This window comes from Hyposmocoma kahamanoa, unplaced genomic scaffold (assembly GCF_003589595.1).
Source record: "Hyposmocoma kahamanoa isolate Upper Pololo Valley unplaced genomic scaffold, ASM358959v1 92, whole genome shotgun sequence".
NCBI lineage: Eukaryota > Metazoa > Arthropoda > Insecta > Lepidoptera > Cosmopterigidae > Hyposmocoma > Hyposmocoma kahamanoa.
The window spans coordinates 13,995,503-14,014,940 of NW_020654748.1; the positions used below are offsets into that span (position 1 = coordinate 13,995,503).

Below are 19,438 nucleotides of genomic sequence, written 5' to 3' on the forward strand. Positions count from 1 at the left end.
ATCGCTGAGAATGAACGAAGAGAAAGTATGCTGGTTTTAGTAGTAGTGTCGTCGCAAGTGGAGGTCTGTAATCCCTGCATAGTTCGTTGGGAAACTTGACAGTATTTTTCTATATAAACTTGTAGACAGATTTTGATGAACTCTAAATAAAAAAGTTACTGATTGAGAGCGGTTACAGTCGGCGATTTTAAGCAGAGACGCAAACGCGATGCAAGCGCGCGACTGCATCGCTACACTTGGGATTTATAGGAGATTGCATTGATGCAATCTCGTGTTTGTTCGATACAAAGCAGTCGCGCGTTTGTATCGATGCAGTCGCGCGTTTGCATCGATGCAGTCGCCTATAAATCGGAAGTGTACCGATGCATTCGTGCGCTTCACGAACGCGTGTTTGCATCGCTGCTAAAAGTCGCCGTGTGTAACCACCCTTAGGGTCGTCTCAAACGACCAATACAATATTAATATTATCCTTTACAATATAAGGTTACATTGCTTTAAACATACAATGAAAAAGATCTTTGCAAAATGCAATATAACAAAAGAAAGTCCCACGGTGTCCTCCCGTCGGCAGTTCGCGCCGCCACTTGCTCTATCAAAGGCTTATTTCAGTTTGTTCTTTGAAAGCCAGATAGCAACATAGGGCTCCGTAGCGTGAACTTTAATCATAATAACGCAATATAGACTTCGTTTGTAGTAAATAAAGCAAATTTACTCTACAAAATGAAATACTTTGTAAAATATATAAATGCAAAATGATATAATTTTTGTACGATAAATGCAACCACTTAGTACGATGTATTATGATTTAACGTATACATTTCTGTATTGAGTTTTTTATTTGTAAATTAACTATACTAGTTTTGTTATGATTATTAATACTATATTAATATTATTAATATATATTAATATTATATTGTTATGATTAATAATAGAAAAATTTCGTCGTCCTAATGGGACTATTATATGGGAATTTTATTACAACAAAATCTGGTTTGCGTACGTACCTTAGGCCTCTGGCTGTAAGACTGGTTGTAGAAGTCTCTGAAGAGGAAGAAGAACATAACAGCATGCATGCCGATCCACCAGACGAAAGCACGCGGGTAGTCGCACTCAATGAATAGCAGTTGGAATGCATGCACCATTATGCCCACGAATTGCACCTGGAATTAAACAACCAAATCAATTGATACAACTTCGTCATCCCTTTATACGTCGCAGTTCTGGGCACGGTCTCTTTTAAGAATAGCGTGAAGTCCATAGACGCTAGCCCAATGAGGGTTGTATACTGCGCTGGTTCATCGCGATGTTTTCCTTAGCCGTTTTGCCGAGAAGTATTGCTATGTACAGACGACAGCATACCAAGTTAGACATTGACGGATCTTATTTCGTTGCTCTGGAGGCGATATTCGGCAAAAACGATCGTGAGAGCACGTCTGTGATGGATCCACGCTTTGTTTCACTTTTTAACTGGTATAGAAGACGCCAACGTTTCGTTCTAAGTGTAACAGAAGGTACTTGGGTTCATGGTACAAATCAAGAAGCAGTGTGTAGTAATAAATTTTGAAAAATTGTTCGTTAATCTAAAAATATGAAAAAAAATTTTTCAATTACTGTCTGATGTCCATAAATAGTTTTGACAACGTTTAACGTTTGGAGAATTCGAATTCGTTAGGAAATAACATTTGCTCGAATTTTCATAACCTCGAAAGTAATTTTGAGAGGAAAATGTTATTATATAAACATACAGAAGTAACACAATGTACACACATATATACACAAGTATTTACGTATTTTGCGACACACACGTCTTTCACTCATTTCGGCTCTTTGACGTGTATCTGTTACCAAGTACCCATATTTGTTTAGTCATTCCATTTTTGACTGATAAATACAGAATGTTAGATATTACTTTAGTTTACATATGAATTGTACCCAGTTTTGTGAACCGAAAAAAAAAGTTCATAATTTAATTATGCTTACGTATATAACAGGCTCATTGTCACCCAACGCCACAGTCTAATAATGACTGTTATGTTTGTCTAAGTATTATTAATCTCTTTTTTTGTATCCAAGTCTATTCTATTCTAATCTAAATGCAAATTTTCAATTCTTTCGAATCAACCTCGCCCTTTACAATTAATTACATTTACATGTAATTACATGCCAATTAGGAAATGAAACTATTTTTCCGGATTTAAATCGCGTATATTTGTTTTTTCAACCGTGTCAAATAAAGGGCCCGAAACGTCGGTTTGTTTGAAAAAACAAATATAAGCGATTTAAATCCGGATAAATAGTTTCATTTCCTATGAGTAACAATCACGAAAACCCAAGAACTCGATATACATGCCATTTATTTCTAATTATATCTATGCCTATTTCGGTGATAGACTGGTTGGTAGATATGGCTTCAATCACAGTCTTTTCAAATCATATTCGTTTTAATTTAAATACTAATTTATCGATGGAGGAGAAACTTGATGAAATATCACGGTTTAGGTATAGTAGTGTTTTTCTTTACTTTAGTTAGCGTCTTTCTGCTAGGACTATACACTAATGCCATAAATAGCACCATATAAAGTATCTATAAATGTGTAGTTTTGCGAGATTATGTCAATACGACTATGTAGTTTTTAATAGCAGCAGAGCTCTTTGTGAAAGAGTTCGTCCAGGGAAGTACTGCCACATTACCTATTTTTGCCGCCAAGCAGTAATGTCAGCATTATTCTGTTCCGGTTTTGAAGGGTGCTGGTGATATTATAGGCACATGGGACTTGTCAACTTGTCAACGGGTGCAGTGGCATGCCCCTCACATCTTTGCGATTTATAGCTCTGAGCGGCATTGCATCTGTTATGGACAGGCGTGTCGCTTACAATCAGGCGCACGATTTGTTCGTCCCATAATTTGATATTATAAAAAAAACTATGTAAATACCTCTGTGACAACCACAAAAGCAACGTTTCAGGGGTATAATTACTAATTTTCTATATACTTGCTGCTCAATGTAACAAAAACCAATACTTGACAGTAACCAGAAAGATAACCTTTTTGAAAATTTGTTCCTTAGTGTAATTTAACAAATTAAAATTTAAATAAGTCGTGGTAGCCTAACAGTTTCACTTACCGACTCTCAAGCAGAGGGTCGTAATCCGGGTTTACACCTACGAGTTTTTCGGAATTTATGAGCGAATTTAATTTGAAATGTACAATGGCATTTCGGTGAAGAAAAACATCGTGAGCGAAACCTGCGCACGTCTGCAAAGTAATTTAATAATGTGTGTGAAGTTCCCATCCTCATTTGGTCCGCGTGGGAACTCTAGCCCAAGCAGTCTCGTTGTGAGAGGAGGTCTATGCCCAGCAGCGAGACTATACTATACTCGTATATAGTTAGACTATTATAACTATTATAATTATATTATTATACATACTTGTCCTATCTCAAATGAAACACAACTTTTTCCATAACCTGAACTGAAAAACCTGATCAAGACTTTAAAATTGCTGAATTCAAAACACTAACTAAAAGGTTTATAAACATTTTGTTAAAGTTACCATTTGTAATGTAGTCAGGTACTTCTTCCACCAAAGGTAGGGCCTCATTTGTGGTCCCATGGCTGCCAGCATGTAGTAAGTGTACATAATGATGTGGACGAAAGTGTTGAGGAGACCGAAGAAAGTAGAGTGACCGCCAGGCGTGAATTTGACGCCGAACCAAACTGACATTGGCATCACACCGTGATGAATCACATGCAGGGTAGACACATGATCAAACTTCTTTCGCAGCACGAAGAAGATCTGGAAATTAAAATATGATTGTTATTTTGTTGCATAACGCTATTGATAAATTTGATTCATAGCTTGTACAGATTTATATCTAACTTTTAGCACAAATTAAATAATGTATAGTATCTAAGTATGTACATAAATAAGCGAATCTGTAAGATAATTCGTAATATATGATATTCATTATATTCTATAATTTCTGAGGTCTTATGACTTAAATAAATAAGAACAATACGAACATTTTGCATGTCTTTTTCCCTTTGTATTAGGACTTTGTTTAGGCCTGTGTACAATAAAATTATAAATAATTAAACAAGAATAAATTGATTCAGCCTTCTTTAGTTTAGCTTAAAATAAAAACTAAATTAAAAGAGGTAAAAAAATTACTTGACTTACAATCTACTTTGTTATTAAAGCACAACACTAATAATATAATTTGAGTAATATCAGGGTTTTTACGAATTGCTAATTTGCAGTAACATGTCGGCTAAATCAAATTTCGTAGTTTTACTTACCGTATCAAGAAATTCAGTGAATTTGGAAAAATAGTACCACCAGCAGGCATAAACCATCTGTAAATTAAAATTCTCGTATTAGTTTGCGTTAGTTGACCTTAGAAAACTTGGAAACAGAACGTTTGTTTGTGAACATTTGCAAGATAAAGATTTTAGTAGTAAATTTAGTAAAGGAAACCATATCACGAAAAGGAAATTTAATTGGTGGTAAATTCTTATGTCGGTAGCTTTAAAATTCAAAACCAGAAACAAGATAATATATCTTTGACTTCTAAAGGGATAATTTAGGAAAAAATGTTCTACTTCTTTAAACATGCACATTATTGGACGTTTGTTTATTTGTAAGTAGATAGTTACCTACGTAACTACTTAAAAATAAACAGGCAAGGTGATTAAGAGGTGTATCGTAACTTACGAGAATATGGAATGTCAGACATCGTAATTTGTGTCAGTGCAAAGACAATGATGATATGCCAAGATTGCATTATTTTAAGATCTAGTATAGTTCGAGTTCTTAGGTTTTCGCGATTGTTACACATAGGAAATGAAACTATTTTTCCGGATTTAAATCGCGTATATTTGTTTTTTCAACCACCTCAGTCAACCGTGACCATGGGACCTGTAAAGGGCCCGAAACGTCGGTTTGTTTGAAAAAACAAATATACGCGATTTAAATCCGGAAAAATAGTTTCATTTCTAGTATAGTTTTTCCTAAAGATGACGCGAGTTAGAAAAATATAGTGTCTGCGGTGTAGTGTAGAAACACATTTAATCGTGACTTACTATCTCATTAGGAACACAACGTAATATATTTGGAAGCGTTAAGGCAATGAAATGTATACGTGAAAAAATAAGTAGGGTCGGCGGACTAAAGCACTTAAGTCAAAATTCAACATCATTCATTTAAATTAATACATCTACCGGCTAAAGCAAACAATTCAAATTCATTTGTTACTTCATAAATTTGTAACTTTATTCTAGAGGTGTTTTTTTCGGATTTATCATTCTCTTCACATCTTCCAACAGTATAAACGACACACAAAAAAACAATTAATATAATTATATATATTATATATTAACAATTGAAGCACTTTTTTGACTTATGTGCTTTAGTCCGCCGACCCCAGAAAAAGTGTATGCCATCGATGCGATATCAAATTCCTTTTGGTATCATGATTATTTTATCCTAACCAATGAAGTAGATGAGATCATTGGTCTGAACTTTTAACAATTTCTTACTTGTCTGATCAGTTTATTAAAAAAAAAGAAAGTTAAAAGGTGTATAAGTCAGTATTAATTTGGAATGCATGTCTATAATGCAATTATTTAAAAAAAACAGTATACTAATGTAATCGAAATCATTTACTGAATTACAAACAACGAGTCGGGATCAGGACCCCGCAATCACCTGTACAAATAGTAGTCTGTAATTCTAATTGTAAATAGGTTTTTATTCTTCCTTGGTTTGTTAGTGTTTATTATTATTATTTACTACAATTTCTATTATCAATTGTTGGCTACTCGAATATAAATTATTATTCCAGTTTAATGAAAAAGTGGTAGGTATATAATTCAATTGGTGAAAATTGCGGGGAGTATTAGTTGAAGAAATATTATTTGCACCGATGAATGTTATCTCTTGGAATGACTTGTCTTTTCTATCACAATAGAGTAATAAACCCATTAACGCTTTTTTTACTTAAAACGTACATGGATTTAATGATCTTGGTCCATTGTACAAGTCATGGGTGCGTTAAATGCTTTTTCTAAATTCTAGTTGTGAATTCTTTATTTATTTATCAGGTCGTTTCTTTTAACTACTAGGTACTTCGTAAAATACCGACTGCCGACTGTATTCCTACTAATTCAACAAAGTTAGTTCCCTATAAAGATTACCAAGTTTAGAATTAAGTGCCAATGCGTAAGTGTTCAAAGTAGTTCTTTGCACTATACAGATGGCACGTGCGTAACCGAGATGGCTCACTCTTTTGTCCTATTTTACTCTAAAGGTAAGACGAATAGGTGCAAATAATATTTCGCCAACTATACTTACTTAGATTCACGCAGCCGTCACCGCATCTTGCATTTTATTAAGAAGGCATGACTTTAAAACCGTACATCTTCCTACTAATGACAACGGAAAGTAAATATGTATTTTAGAATAAATATGTCACAAGGTAATTGCTTGCGGCCTCCGCGATATGTACTTGGAAGTCTGCGTTGGGCAACGCTGATTTCGATACTCATATTAGCGAATATACCGGGGACACTTTTGAAAGTAAGTCATTTGGCAAAGCACTTTGCAAATTGCACTTTTGCACAACTATAATCTAGATTTTGCAAAACACGTGTAAAACTACAATGATTGTGTATATTATATACGACAATTTACCAAAACTGCGGTAACGTAATGTAATGTAGATCGAGTAGTTGAATTGGGATAGGTAAAGTATGTAAAATAGTATATAGAAGGTAGCTGTGGAAGTACTGAAGCAGGCTATTGGTAAACATAATTTAAAAACACATATATTTGTAAGAATTGAAACTATTTTTTCGGATATCGCGTATATTTATTCTTATCAAACAAACCCAACGTTTTGGGCGTATTACAGGTCCCATAGTCACGACTGACTCAGTTGTCACTATTTGACTTTATTTGGTTTGAATGAAAAAAAATCAAATACACGCGATTTAGATCCAATAAAATAGTTTCTTTTCCTATGTATAACAATCGCGACAGTCTAAGAACTCATATATCTGTGTTATAACCAAAGATCGGATATTGGGGCGCTTATTTACCTAAACTTCCTGATTTTTATCGCCCATGAAGAAATAAAATGGACATGCCTTTCTAAATAGATACTTTTTTATATTATCCATAATATTTTTTCGTGGAGATTATAGTGAAGTTTAGGTAAATAAGCGCCCGATTATACGACCACTAGTTATGATACATGTTTGTAACTGCCTATTGTCAAAGATTTTAATGCATGAAGTGTATAAATCGGAAGTTGAAATGTATATATAAAGAAGAGTAGCATTATGGATTAAACATTCATCCTAGCATGAAGACTTTAGGCAGAGACTACATATTGTCGCTAAAGAGTGAAAACTTCGCAAACGCGTTTTAACATACTCAGTTTTTATTGGGTTTTTGTTGATGAATAACTTATAAACTTCTTGCTCAAATATATTATTAAAGTAATATAGTATCTGAAAGAGGTACAATTTAACTAATTGAAATACTAACTACAAACATTATTTGCGTTTACTATATTTTAGATCACATTTTTATCGTCGTCCCGTAAAAATACATACAAATCACGGAGGAGGTATACACTCTAAGACGAACGATATGAGGACTATAAGGAACAAAGGTTTAAGGGAACATTGAAAAGTAAATAGGAAATTTCTAGAATAGACTAGAGGTGATTTGAATGAGGGTTAATAAATTGATAAGAAAAAATCACCCTCATTGTTTGTGGATGTTTGGAGTGGTCGACCGGCTGACAGTGAAAGTTATACCTGCCTGTGAACCAGCCCGATGAGCCGATCTGAAACAAATGCCGACACCAGGCCCTATGTTATTTGTATTTACACTCGTGCTCGCACGGGTTAATCACCACACATATTATGCGATAGACGCAATCGAAGCAGGACTTTCATACTAGCTTTTAAATAGAAAAAGATATGATGCGACAAGTATGGCAGTGGAGAGATTTAAGGCAAAACGACTTTTGAAGTTGTATTATCTATGCGATAGTACTAGATATTGACTTCGAAAGTATATTTAAATTTGAAAACTAGTTGGGGTTTAATTAATAATTTGTAGCAATACCAAGTGTTGTTTGGAAAAATGTGTCAGGTTTTCAATATACATCGTGACACAAATTCTCTCACTCCTTTTTGTACACCCATCCCTTTCTATTCGCCAACATGACAGTCCTGCTTATTATGTGGTCAATGTACAATGGACAGATGGCTAGTATAGTAACGTTAGTACATTTCATTCAAGTATCCTTATAAATTGTATTACAAATTTTCTCCCTCGCGTACTATATACAATTTCCTGGAATTATTGACACGATGTCTATATACAGTGACGTCTTGTTTTCTTAGGCAGTCATGCCTAGCACTTACTCTAGTGGCTACAGGATTCTCTGTGTAGTCCACGGGCTGGCAACGAAAGCTGTAATGCTTCAGCCAACCCCCCATCAAGCTCTGGGTATAGCATTTTAAAAATAAATCGTTGGTACATACGCATATAATAAGATTTAGTATATACTTTATTTAACTATATTCTTATACATTATGTATAGAGTACTTATACGTCGAACTAGTAGGTAGGTATGACCTCCTATTTTCTATATAAGTATTTTATTAAAATAGTTAGAATAAGAACTATTTTAAGAAGTAGTATTAAATCTAGTGGTCTCACGGCTTATCTTAAAAAACTAACTCAAATCAATAAAAAAAAAATCAATTGTCTCTAAATGCATTATTATCATTATTAGTGATACTTCTTCGTATAAGTACTTAATTTGATAATAGCAAAAAAGTATTTCGAACTTACCTCGTAAAATAACCATGAGCTGAACAATACTTGAAACAAGTTGTATGCTACTAAAAAATTTTTTAGTTCATATGGCTTCCTATTTTCCATAAATCGTGGACCTAAAACCTAAAAGGAAAATTTTCGTTAATTATTTCTTTTGACAAGTAAGTAGTTTCTATTGACAAAAGGCTATAGCACCTACTTTACATATAATTCTGTTAATAAATAAGTCGATAGTCAATGGTCAGCGGAAAAGTACCTACACGTGCTGTTGAATGAAAAACTTTAAATGTAAAAATGTTTACTAAGAGCGGTTACAAACGGCGACTTTTAGCAGCGCGTCTACAGCGATACAATCGCAATGCAAACGTGATTTCCATTTTTAATTAATGAATTTATTTATTTCACTTTTAAATTAACAAAACAATGTGCATAAACCTATGCAGATTTTTCGCACATAATGAAACCAATGCAGTCGCGCGTTTGTATCGATGCAATCGCGTATAAAATTGCAAATATCACGATGCATTCGCACGTTTCATAAACGCGCCATGTGTAGCCGCTCTAAGTCAATAATAAAAAAATAGGGTTAAGTTACGCGTTCATAATTCCTTGACGTTCCACTCAACTAATCACTTTATGACGACTAAAATTATTTATTTATCAAAAATAACGTACCTTGACTAGATAAACGTAACTTAGGCATATTATTAAAGTAGGTAACGGGGAACTCATCAGGAACCATGGATTCGTTCGAGGATCTGCAAGAAAAATAAATTCTCTATATTACCTTACCTATACTTAAACGTACATTTTGTTCTAAGAGGAAAAAAAAAATTTGTACAGATCAATGTTTAGGTGCACAATAACTGACAGTGGGAAAAATAACAGGATAATTGATTATACCTATGAGGAAGTATATATACATACATGACAAAAGTTATGAAGTGTGAAATAGTAGCATTGACTATAATCGCCCGCCGGCAAGGGGACAATCAGCAGTTACTCTTGAATGTCAACTATAATAATAACAGGCGAGCGCGTAATCCGGGTTGTTACTAACCTTACAGGCATATGGTGCAACGTACACGGACGCTATTTTTATGAGGATCTTACGAGATGCGCAACGAACGGTATTCGGCGAGCCAATGACTAAGGCAAGAACTTTCGAGTAAAAGACGAAAATTCCCCTACTCTTGGTCCACCCGGCGAAAAAGTTTCGAGTTTCCTAAGGATATCATAATAATATGATGGCAGGTGGAGCAAGACGTGATTGATGATGACGTGAGGATAGGCAAAAAAAGCGTCTGGCGCCCAGTTGCAAGGTGGGTCGACGACGACGAGGCGTCAATGGATGTGGACAGGACCATGGTGGTCGGCACAAACTTCGGGAGGCCTATACCCATTTGTAGGTGAAAACAGGCTGGGGATGATGACTACATAACAGCCCATGTTTGTAATTTGCCGTGTCTTTTAATATACTGAACTCTTAATGCAGAATTATCATAAGGATTAGATAGAATTAGAATACAAACTAATCAACGCGGAATGGACTTTAACCGATTATAAACAGACGTCACCGGCGAAACATTGTTGGCAGAACTTGATGTCGATAGGGCCAATCTCCAAAAAGTGAAATGAGTTCATTTTACAAACATGCTGTACTGTAACTTTCAAACACATTTTCAACTTATTTTTAATTATTAATTAAAATATGCACAGGATTATGATGGGTACCTCATACTCATTTAGGTTGCTAATAGGTATACATTCTCATTTATGTTTCAAATAGGTATATTAAAACCTAAATCGCCAATGATTTTTTAAATTAAAAATAACGAAGTCTAATGCTGTAATTACAATTTTTTTGTAATAGTTTTTTCCGACTTTACGTCATAAAAATTTTAAGTTATTTTAATGACTATAACATTGTAATGCTTATTTTTGCAATATTATTACGATTGTGAAAATTACAGTCATGCACTGCATTATCTATTTATGTAAAGGAACTTTGTCCACATGTATTCTGTAGTCTGGTCTAGATTCTAAATATATCCCAGGCAGCAAGTCTGTGATATATTTAGATTTATTACTTAATCATACAAGTACCTACGTAGTTCTTAAGCTTGAGTATATTTAAGGAGTTCTTAGGTTTTCGCGATTGTTACACATAGGAAATGAAACTAGTTTTCCGGATTTAAATTGCGTATATCTGTTTTTTCAAACAAACCGACGTTTCGGGCCCTTTACAGCTCCCATGGTCATGGTTGACTGGGTTGATGGGACCTGTAAAGGGCCCGAAACGTCGGTTTATTTGTAAAAACGAGTATATGCGATTTAAATCCGGAAAAATAGTTTCATTTCCTATACATTTAAGGACTTAAGATTACTGTGTCCTTTGTAATATTTAAAAAACAACTGAGGTTTATGATAAGTATTTCAAAAATGTTGTTAAAAAAACAAAATATCAACTAAAGAAATTCGTTTTAAAATCTAATGATAATGTGTAAAATTCCATGATTGTATAGGTTCTGAAAAAACAATTTTTTATTGAAATTAATGTACTTGTAAAGATACATAAAAATTAATATGTTTTACTAGGATGCGTTCTGTTACTAGTAATCCGATTGTGATAAAATTTTCCTGACTTGTCGTGCCCAACTTGCTGAAGTATTAGTCCCACTGGGCAACGATTTAGACAGGATTAAAACTGTTGCAGAGCTAAAAGACAATTTTCTTTTTCTCCTAGTAGCATTGCAACGCATGCTGGATACGGCTAGTACTTATATACTAAAAAGGCTTAGCCAAGTAATGAAATTTTATTATGCCTTTCAAGCATTGACTTACAATTATATGGACGTCGGGTCCGCGCTAAAAAGTGTCCGCACTTGTAAGGCGCTAAAATCGTATACAGAGTGCCACACTCCGCTTTAGTCTTCATTTGTTCTACTGACAGCGCGATACTGCGATTACATTACAATTTAAATTTCGAATAGGTTGACTTGGGACATTTTTTTCGTGGTTTTTGTATTAGACCTGTCGTCCATTTATTTGTAAGTCAATGCTTTCAAGTCAATAAAATATTTATTCAAAAGATCTTAAATTTAGTCATTTGTTGTACTGGTGGGGTTTTCTCTCAGTGTAAAATCCAATTCACTACAATCATAAACACGAGGTTAACATCTGACCACTGGTAATGCATTTGAATTATTAAAGATACTTCCTTAATATTGCAAATTTTTAGATGGCAGTTCTCACTGCCATACAGTGGACCTTTCAGTATCAAGTATATTTAAAAAAATTAAGCATTCATTATTATATGTTTACCTTTACAAATTGCTGAAATTGAAAAGCTAATAATCAAATAATTCTTGTTCATTTAATGAATAGGTTACTTTGTTAATACTATAATTTTAGTCTTTCATGTTATAAGTACTGGTGCTGCTAATGTATGCAAAACAATATTTTTGGATATTGTCAAAAACTATGATAATTATGTGAAATTCTACAATATCTTTTCTTGACTATTGTGTTTGTTTAAAAAAGTTTGTTATTGAATGTGTTAAATAAATTTACTTTTATATTAATTTATGCCATATTACATGCTTAGGATTCGTTTTTAATATAAATATAATAGATGCTATTTTTTATGTCAGGATATTTTGTAATTACATTTATAAAAATACCTATAAGAATCTAACCTAAATTAAGTAATGTGTTAATGTAAAAAGATTTGGACCGAATCACGTTCAAATTTGTTGCACGTTTGTCACAATTTTATTTTAGGAACTTACATAGTGATAAGGATAACTCAAATCACATAATTGATTGGGTTATCAGTAGGTTATGCCTACATTTTCATATTTTTGGCAGGCAACTTACCTCCATATTTGTCCATAAACAGGTGCATGTCATTTATATACTGCAGTATTAACGCCATTGTGTAGATTCCTGAAAAGAACAAGTAAAAATAATTTCAAATGAACATGTAGGTACTTTACTGTCAAGGCGGAACGATGTAGTCAGAAGGCTAGCTTGGCTAACACACCTCTTATTCTCTAAATAGAAGACCTACACTAAGAAGCACACGTTTCAATACATTTTAATACACTTTCTTGTCATTTACAACAATAAAGAATAAGTCACAAGTTTTAAAATTAAATCGAAATATGGAATTAGGTTACGGAAGACACTCATTCATTTTCATTCATGGAGTGGCGACTAATTTCAAAATTCTCCAATAGGTGGAGCACTGTTGCGCATGTGACGCAAAGTAGCGTTCTAACTTTAACGAAGCGTTCAATATACTATTAGGTTTTTGAGAAAACGGAACTGTTCTATACGTTTACTACTGGGTAATTTTCCGAAAAATTTGAAATGGTGGAAATTTTTCCCGAAAAATTCCCGAAATATTGGAAAAATATAATGTAGAAGGCCCACGTTATATTCTACGTTTTGCAATATATTTTGAAGTTTTATTTAGCGTCAATTATAAAATAAACTTGTTTATGTAGAAACCACCTGTAATAAATATGAGATTTATAATAATTTCACAACAGCGAGAAAACCTCCAACAACCACACCACCACCACCTCTTCTTGGCTCCATCGTTTTCGTTCAGTAACTTCAACTTTTGACAGCTGTCAACGTCAAATGTGGAAACTAAAGGAAAAATATTGGAAAAATATCCGGAAAAATATGATTTTTTCTGAAAAATATGATTTTTTCAAAGTGGAAATTTTTCCATAACCCAACACTATTTACGTTAAAGAATGTTGAAATCTCACCTCACGGCTAAGTATTTTTCGAGGCAAATTTTAATTTGGCTGTTGATGGGCCAGTGTAATCTGAAAAGAAAGAGAAGTAACTTTAGGAGTAGGTGGCTAAAATATTGACGATAGACCTTTCATAAAAATAAAGAACAATCGAGTAAATATTCTAAAATACAGCTCGTCAAATTGATTTTCAGAAGCAACGCATTACCTTAAGACCTCGCATTTTTAATTTTGAAGGAGCACAAATCGAAAACAGAATAATCGGTGATTATTAGCACAAGCAAACGGTAAAGACCCTGCGTTTGGTTAGAATTTCGTAATAAATTGGTGTAGTCATCAATTAGACGGTCACACGTACTGCCGGATTGAATGACGTTATTCATTGTCCTGAGCAATCTCGATGGTCAATGCCGTCTTCAGCGACATTTCACATAAATATATACTTTTATCATTATTACTCAACGATAAATGTTGCGATGTCTGGACAGTTTTATTTACAAACAATGTTTACGGTATTTTCCGGGCTGACGTTATAAAATCAAAACGTAAACATCGCAAAACACTGTCTTAAGCTTTATGGATATGATATGGATAAAGTGTCTACTGTAATTTTTAATTTGTTTTACAAATATTAAAGTAAATTCACTTCAGAAATACCGTTGGTGTCAAAATTGTTAACGTTATATTTGATTCAAGCGTGGGGTGCACGAAAGGAGCACCATAGCAATGACGTACGAATCGTATTCCTAGTACGACTGGCGTATCCTGGGCAACATTCGGCGTGTACAATAATATAGTATATGCCAATGATATTATACTTGGTATATGCCGTCGATACGATATGAAGAAGAATCACTTTACAAATAGGTAATGATGAATTTTTATCAATTATAATTATGATAATTATCTACAGAACAATTCTGTAATTAAGTATACCACATGCATAATTTTATTTTTATTTATTAGTAATATACATAGCTTATAATAAGTAAAAAATACATACAGCGGTGTCGCATAAACCTATTAAAGATATATAGATGACATAGATTATTATTTCATAGATTATTTAAATGGCTAAGATCTAGTTCCGTCCAGCATACGGTTAGGAATAGGACTAGCTCTTTTTTTTAAATGGTACATTCAAAATATGGACAGTATACTGCCCTGCGGAACGAAAAAAGGCATAACTGCTGTGTAAAGTACGCATAGATGTGCCTTTTTTCATTACGAGGGCAGTATATGGATCTACGACTATCTAAATTTTTTATTGCGCCTTTACCGCATCTCCGCAAAATTTCACTACGCTTTATTGTTCGCAACTTTTTGAAAATCATAAATGTAACAGAATATAATGTTCCTCAGAACCTCAAGAATTAAAAACAAAAATAGATATTATCAAAATGCGCGGTTACTGTGCGTCTGCAGCCGTGTGCATAGGCTCTTAAATGTAAATACATATAAATAAATAAATACATATGTAACTTTTTGTACCTTTATGCTCAACGACTAAAATGTATTTTGAACTAAAATACTTATAAGCAAAAGAAAATGACCTACTTTCCATAAGGTGTGCCGGTTTGGTTTAATTTAATAGATAAGAGTTTTCAGTGTGCTACGATGTTTATCTGCGATCGTGTCATATGTGACAGATAAGAAGGGACACTATTTGTTCTATACCGATAAAATATAGACACGTAGTTATATTACAAGAATGTAGGTATTGGATTTTTCTTAGTTTCACATATTATTATTTGTTTAAAGTTAAAGAAATATTAATAAGTTGTAATTCGTCATTTTTTAAAAACATGTCAGTTATGACTTTAATCCTTGTTAATTCCTTGTTCATATTATCTAAAACCCTTATAATTGTGTTATTAAAATGACACATTGTTAAATTGAATAAGACTGTATTTATAATAAGTTTTGTATTGGTCATCATTATTTTTATTGTCAATGAGCGGATTATTTATGTGATAACATAAATTTACATAGTTCCTTAAAACTAAACATTTTGCTGTAAAAAAACACTGTAAATGTTGAGACGGACCCTATTTACATTTGGCAATTATTTTTTTAGTTTTCACTATACTATCATCAATAGGAGAAAAGAAAATGTCAAGGTCAATCTAACCAATCAGGTCTCATCAACTGGCTGCTATAACCGTTGCCTACATAATATGTAAACGAGCGAAAACTTAAAAAAAAATGGTTGTCTTATGTTTTGCTGAAGTGTTCATTATAATAATAATAACAATAACGCATACACTCAACGTTATAGAGTAGGTACACTGTTAATTAAAACGACGACCCTATTGGTGACAAGTATTTTGTAATATTAGTGTTAAATGTATGAATGGATGATCACGTGTGTTTTTTGTTTTCTCTTGTCACATTGTATTATACACAGCCTATTAGCTAATTATTGCGTTAATGTGACGTAATCGCTGGGATCCAATAGATCCATCAGAGTTGGACTTTTGTTGTTAACCATTGTTATACGTGTCCTTCGTAGCTAGAGCTCTGTTCGGTCACTGATTAAGTCATGATGCAAACTGCATGTTCGCACGTCTCTCCAGTCAGCGATAATAGCTTCCATGTCCAACCTCTATACCTTTTAACATCATCGATTGACAAATTAGATCGATATCGAATGTGATACTCCATAATGAATTTTATAAAAAGAACGATCATAATATATTATGTTCTCGTTTTAAAGGCGTAGACACAGTGATATCATTTGCTGATACTCTGTAAGTAGGAGGCAATGACGTAACAAGAGTGCGTTTGTTACAGACGGAACCTGCTCTTTGGATCGCTTATATCTTTAGATTTAAAAAATCTGGTACGTAAAATTCTAAGCCAAAGTTAAGCATAATTGTGTTATTAGATGAGCAATCACCGAAGTGGGTCATTGGCTGCACATCGGGTTATGCAACGCAACAGTGTTATACATGGTTATACTCACCGATTGTTATTCGCTCTCACGAAACTCTAAATGGGATATAACAAACATTAAACCAGTATTAATAGTTACTTGAAAATATTACCAATTCAAATAATTCTTACGTACTTTAGACTTCAAAAACTTCTTTTTTGCATATAGCAACTGTAGGCAATAGGACCTTGGACAATAAAAAACGAACTAACTACGCGAATTATACTTTAACAATGACTAATTTGTAAACATTTTTATTTATACATATAGAAGCATATTATATCATTTTGTTACTTAATAATTATTTAACATATTTCAAAATGTCTATTTTTAACTTATGCTCACTCTACTTACCACATCAGGTTGAGTAATGCTTTTCGCAGTCAGGAAATAACTCACTACGGTTTTTGGAAACTCAAACTAGATAACATAATTTTAAGGTACATACATGAGGCGCACTATAAGTTTCCGAAATGAATAAGAAAAAAATACCATAAGTGGTCAGAAATGAATTTATTGTTTCTCAAAATATTCTCCGTTAGCGTTAATGCACTTTTCATACGAATGAACCAGTTTTGAAAACATTTATGCTACTCCTACGTGACAGTCTCTGAAACATATTATTCATACTCTTCAACAGCCTCTTCAGGTGATGAAAATCGTTGACCGCGTAATTGGTTCTTAATTTTTGGAAATAAATAAAAATCACAAGGCGCCAGGTATGGACGGTACAAGGGATGGCTCATAAGGTGAACGTTGTTCACCTTCAAAAATTCATTTGTCAGTCTGGTCGTGTGAGAACTGGCATTATAGTGGTGCAAGACGATACGCCGTTTACGGTTATTTTTACGGATTTTGTCAATAACTTCCGGTAAACAAATGATCGTGTATCAATCACTATTCACGGTACAACGATTCTCCAAAGCAACAATAGCCACGTGTCCAGTTTGTCCAGTTTGGGATCGTAACTATAAATCCATGTTTCGTCACCTGTTACTATGTCCCACACCAAATTTCACGCCCCTTCGAATCTGGTAAGTATGGCATTGCACCAAGTGACGTGATCTGTTTTTTGAGCCTCAGTCAAATTGTATGAGATCCACCGAGAACACAGCTTTTTCATATCCAAATGTTTGTGAAGTATTTGATACCTGTACCTAAAGATGAATCATGGTATGTCATATACCTGTCTGTTTTGATCATACGGCGCACAGCATCGATGTTTTTGTTGTTCACAGCAGTGCACGGGCTACCATCACGAAACTCGTCACGCTATAAATAGTCGTCTTGCGTGGTGCTTCATCGCCAAAAGCAGTTCGAAGCCGAGCGAAGCTCCGCTGAGCTGTGAAATTACACTTAAAGTCGTAGAAAATCATACCACGAAAATTTTCACGAGTTAAATCCATAGTGATGTAGACAATCAATTTGTAAAATGACGCCATAATGTAAAAACAAATGACAGTCAGATGAAACAAACTGTATTCTACAGCCAAAGAGTTCCATTTTCAAATGTTGTAATTACTCTTTAAATATTGTTTACGTAAGTGGCCAGTTCCGGAAACGTATAGTGTAGTATATATATATATATATATAGTGTAATATAATAATAAAACATAATTGTAGGCTTATTTTACTGTTATATTATAAATGTCTTTGTGAACTTATGAAAAATAAATGTGTTGGTTAATGTTATTATTTGTTGGTTATGTTCATTGACCTACCAATAAATTAGATATACCTACGACAATCTGCGAAGAAAAAAAACCGACGGAAATTTATATATATTTATTTATATAAATATTGTAAAGCGTATTCATTATGACTGGTCACAGTGGTCGGTGAACGAGGACTACCGTATTGACACCGATAGTCGCAGGCATGCATGTCAGGGCCCTCACGTGGGAATACTACGTACTTGGAATTGTTTATATTCTCCGGCTGTGCCTGATGTTTAATGTGCTTTACATATAGAGGAGACAACAAAGCAGGCACGAGGAAAATACACATCAACAGACTATTTCATGGTCATAACATTCCTAGGATTTAGTAGAGTAATGAAGAAAAATCGTTATTGTGTAGTAATAAAATTCACACCATTGTTTCTATAGGAAGTCTATCATCACCTATAATTTAAGATTTTGAATTTAAATCGTGAGGTAGAAGGAAAACTGTAGTATTATTCCTTATTACATATTTTCCTTTAGAACTGCACTGACTAAATATTATAACATCTGTCTCATGCATAAAAAAATCAAATAAAAAAAAAGTGTTTTTCACTTCTCGTGCTCTAAAAGTATGTCAATATAGCCTTACGTAGCGGGAGCAAAGTGTATCATTTTAGCCATATGGAGCAAATAGTACCTAGTTTTTAATTTACTTCGAGTGACTTACACAAACTCAAACAGCCAGTACTTGCTCTAGTTTGTGCCAAAATGGAAAGTTGAATAAGTGAAACAATATTACAACTAAAACAATACTTAAAAATAATCACAAAGACAAAACATGTTAATTATAATTTGTAATTTTGTTGAATGTCACGATGTTTCATCATCATGATTATTTTTGTAAAATTACTCCACTAGTTTGTTATAACAAAAAAAGTTGTTAAAAACAAAAAAAAGACAACGATCTGTAACAAACACATAGAAAAACTCGTAAGATCCGCTGGTTCTTCACTTGGCTTAGTTGGTATAGCGTCTGTCACGGGTTGCTGGAAGACGTTGGTTCGAATCCAGCCGGATCGAGGAAAGTTACTTTTGTTCAATTTTTGTATTAATAAAGATAAATTATATAGAGTTCTTAGGTTTTCGCGATTGTTATACATAGGAATGAAACTATTTTTCCGGATTTAAATCGCGTATATTTGTTTTTTCA

At 33.6% G+C, this 19,438-nt stretch overlaps 1 protein-coding gene across 3 annotated transcripts in view; it reads right to left on the reverse strand.

The window, feature by feature from the left end:
* The window catches only part of LOC113236454 (elongation of very long chain fatty acids protein AAEL008004-like), a 32,401-nt gene that overhangs the window by 1,279 nt on the left and 11,684 nt on the right, over positions 1 to 19,438 (reverse strand). The window contains exons 1-9 of one of the 3 annotated variants that reach the window (XM_026472528.1): positions 13,838 to 14,162; positions 13,642 to 13,701; positions 12,737 to 12,805; positions 9,533 to 9,615; positions 8,873 to 8,980; positions 7,770 to 7,853; positions 4,300 to 4,356; positions 3,554 to 3,796; positions 1,005 to 1,160 (exon numbers count right to left, since the gene is read on the reverse strand). In XM_026472528.1, the coding sequence (XP_026328313.1) occupies positions 1,005 to 1,160; positions 3,554 to 3,796; positions 4,300 to 4,356; positions 7,770 to 7,853; positions 8,873 to 8,980; positions 9,533 to 9,615; positions 12,737 to 12,794 (789 nt within the window). In that variant the 5' untranslated portion in view covers positions 12,795 to 12,805; positions 13,642 to 13,701; positions 13,838 to 14,162. Of the gene's footprint in view, positions 1 to 1,004; positions 1,161 to 3,553; positions 3,797 to 4,299; positions 4,357 to 7,769; positions 7,854 to 8,872; positions 8,981 to 9,532; positions 9,616 to 12,736; positions 12,806 to 12,902; positions 13,092 to 13,641; positions 13,702 to 13,837; positions 14,163 to 19,438 lie in introns of those variants that run through there. The other 2 variants (XM_026472529.1, XM_026472527.1) reach the window with 2 other exon arrangements.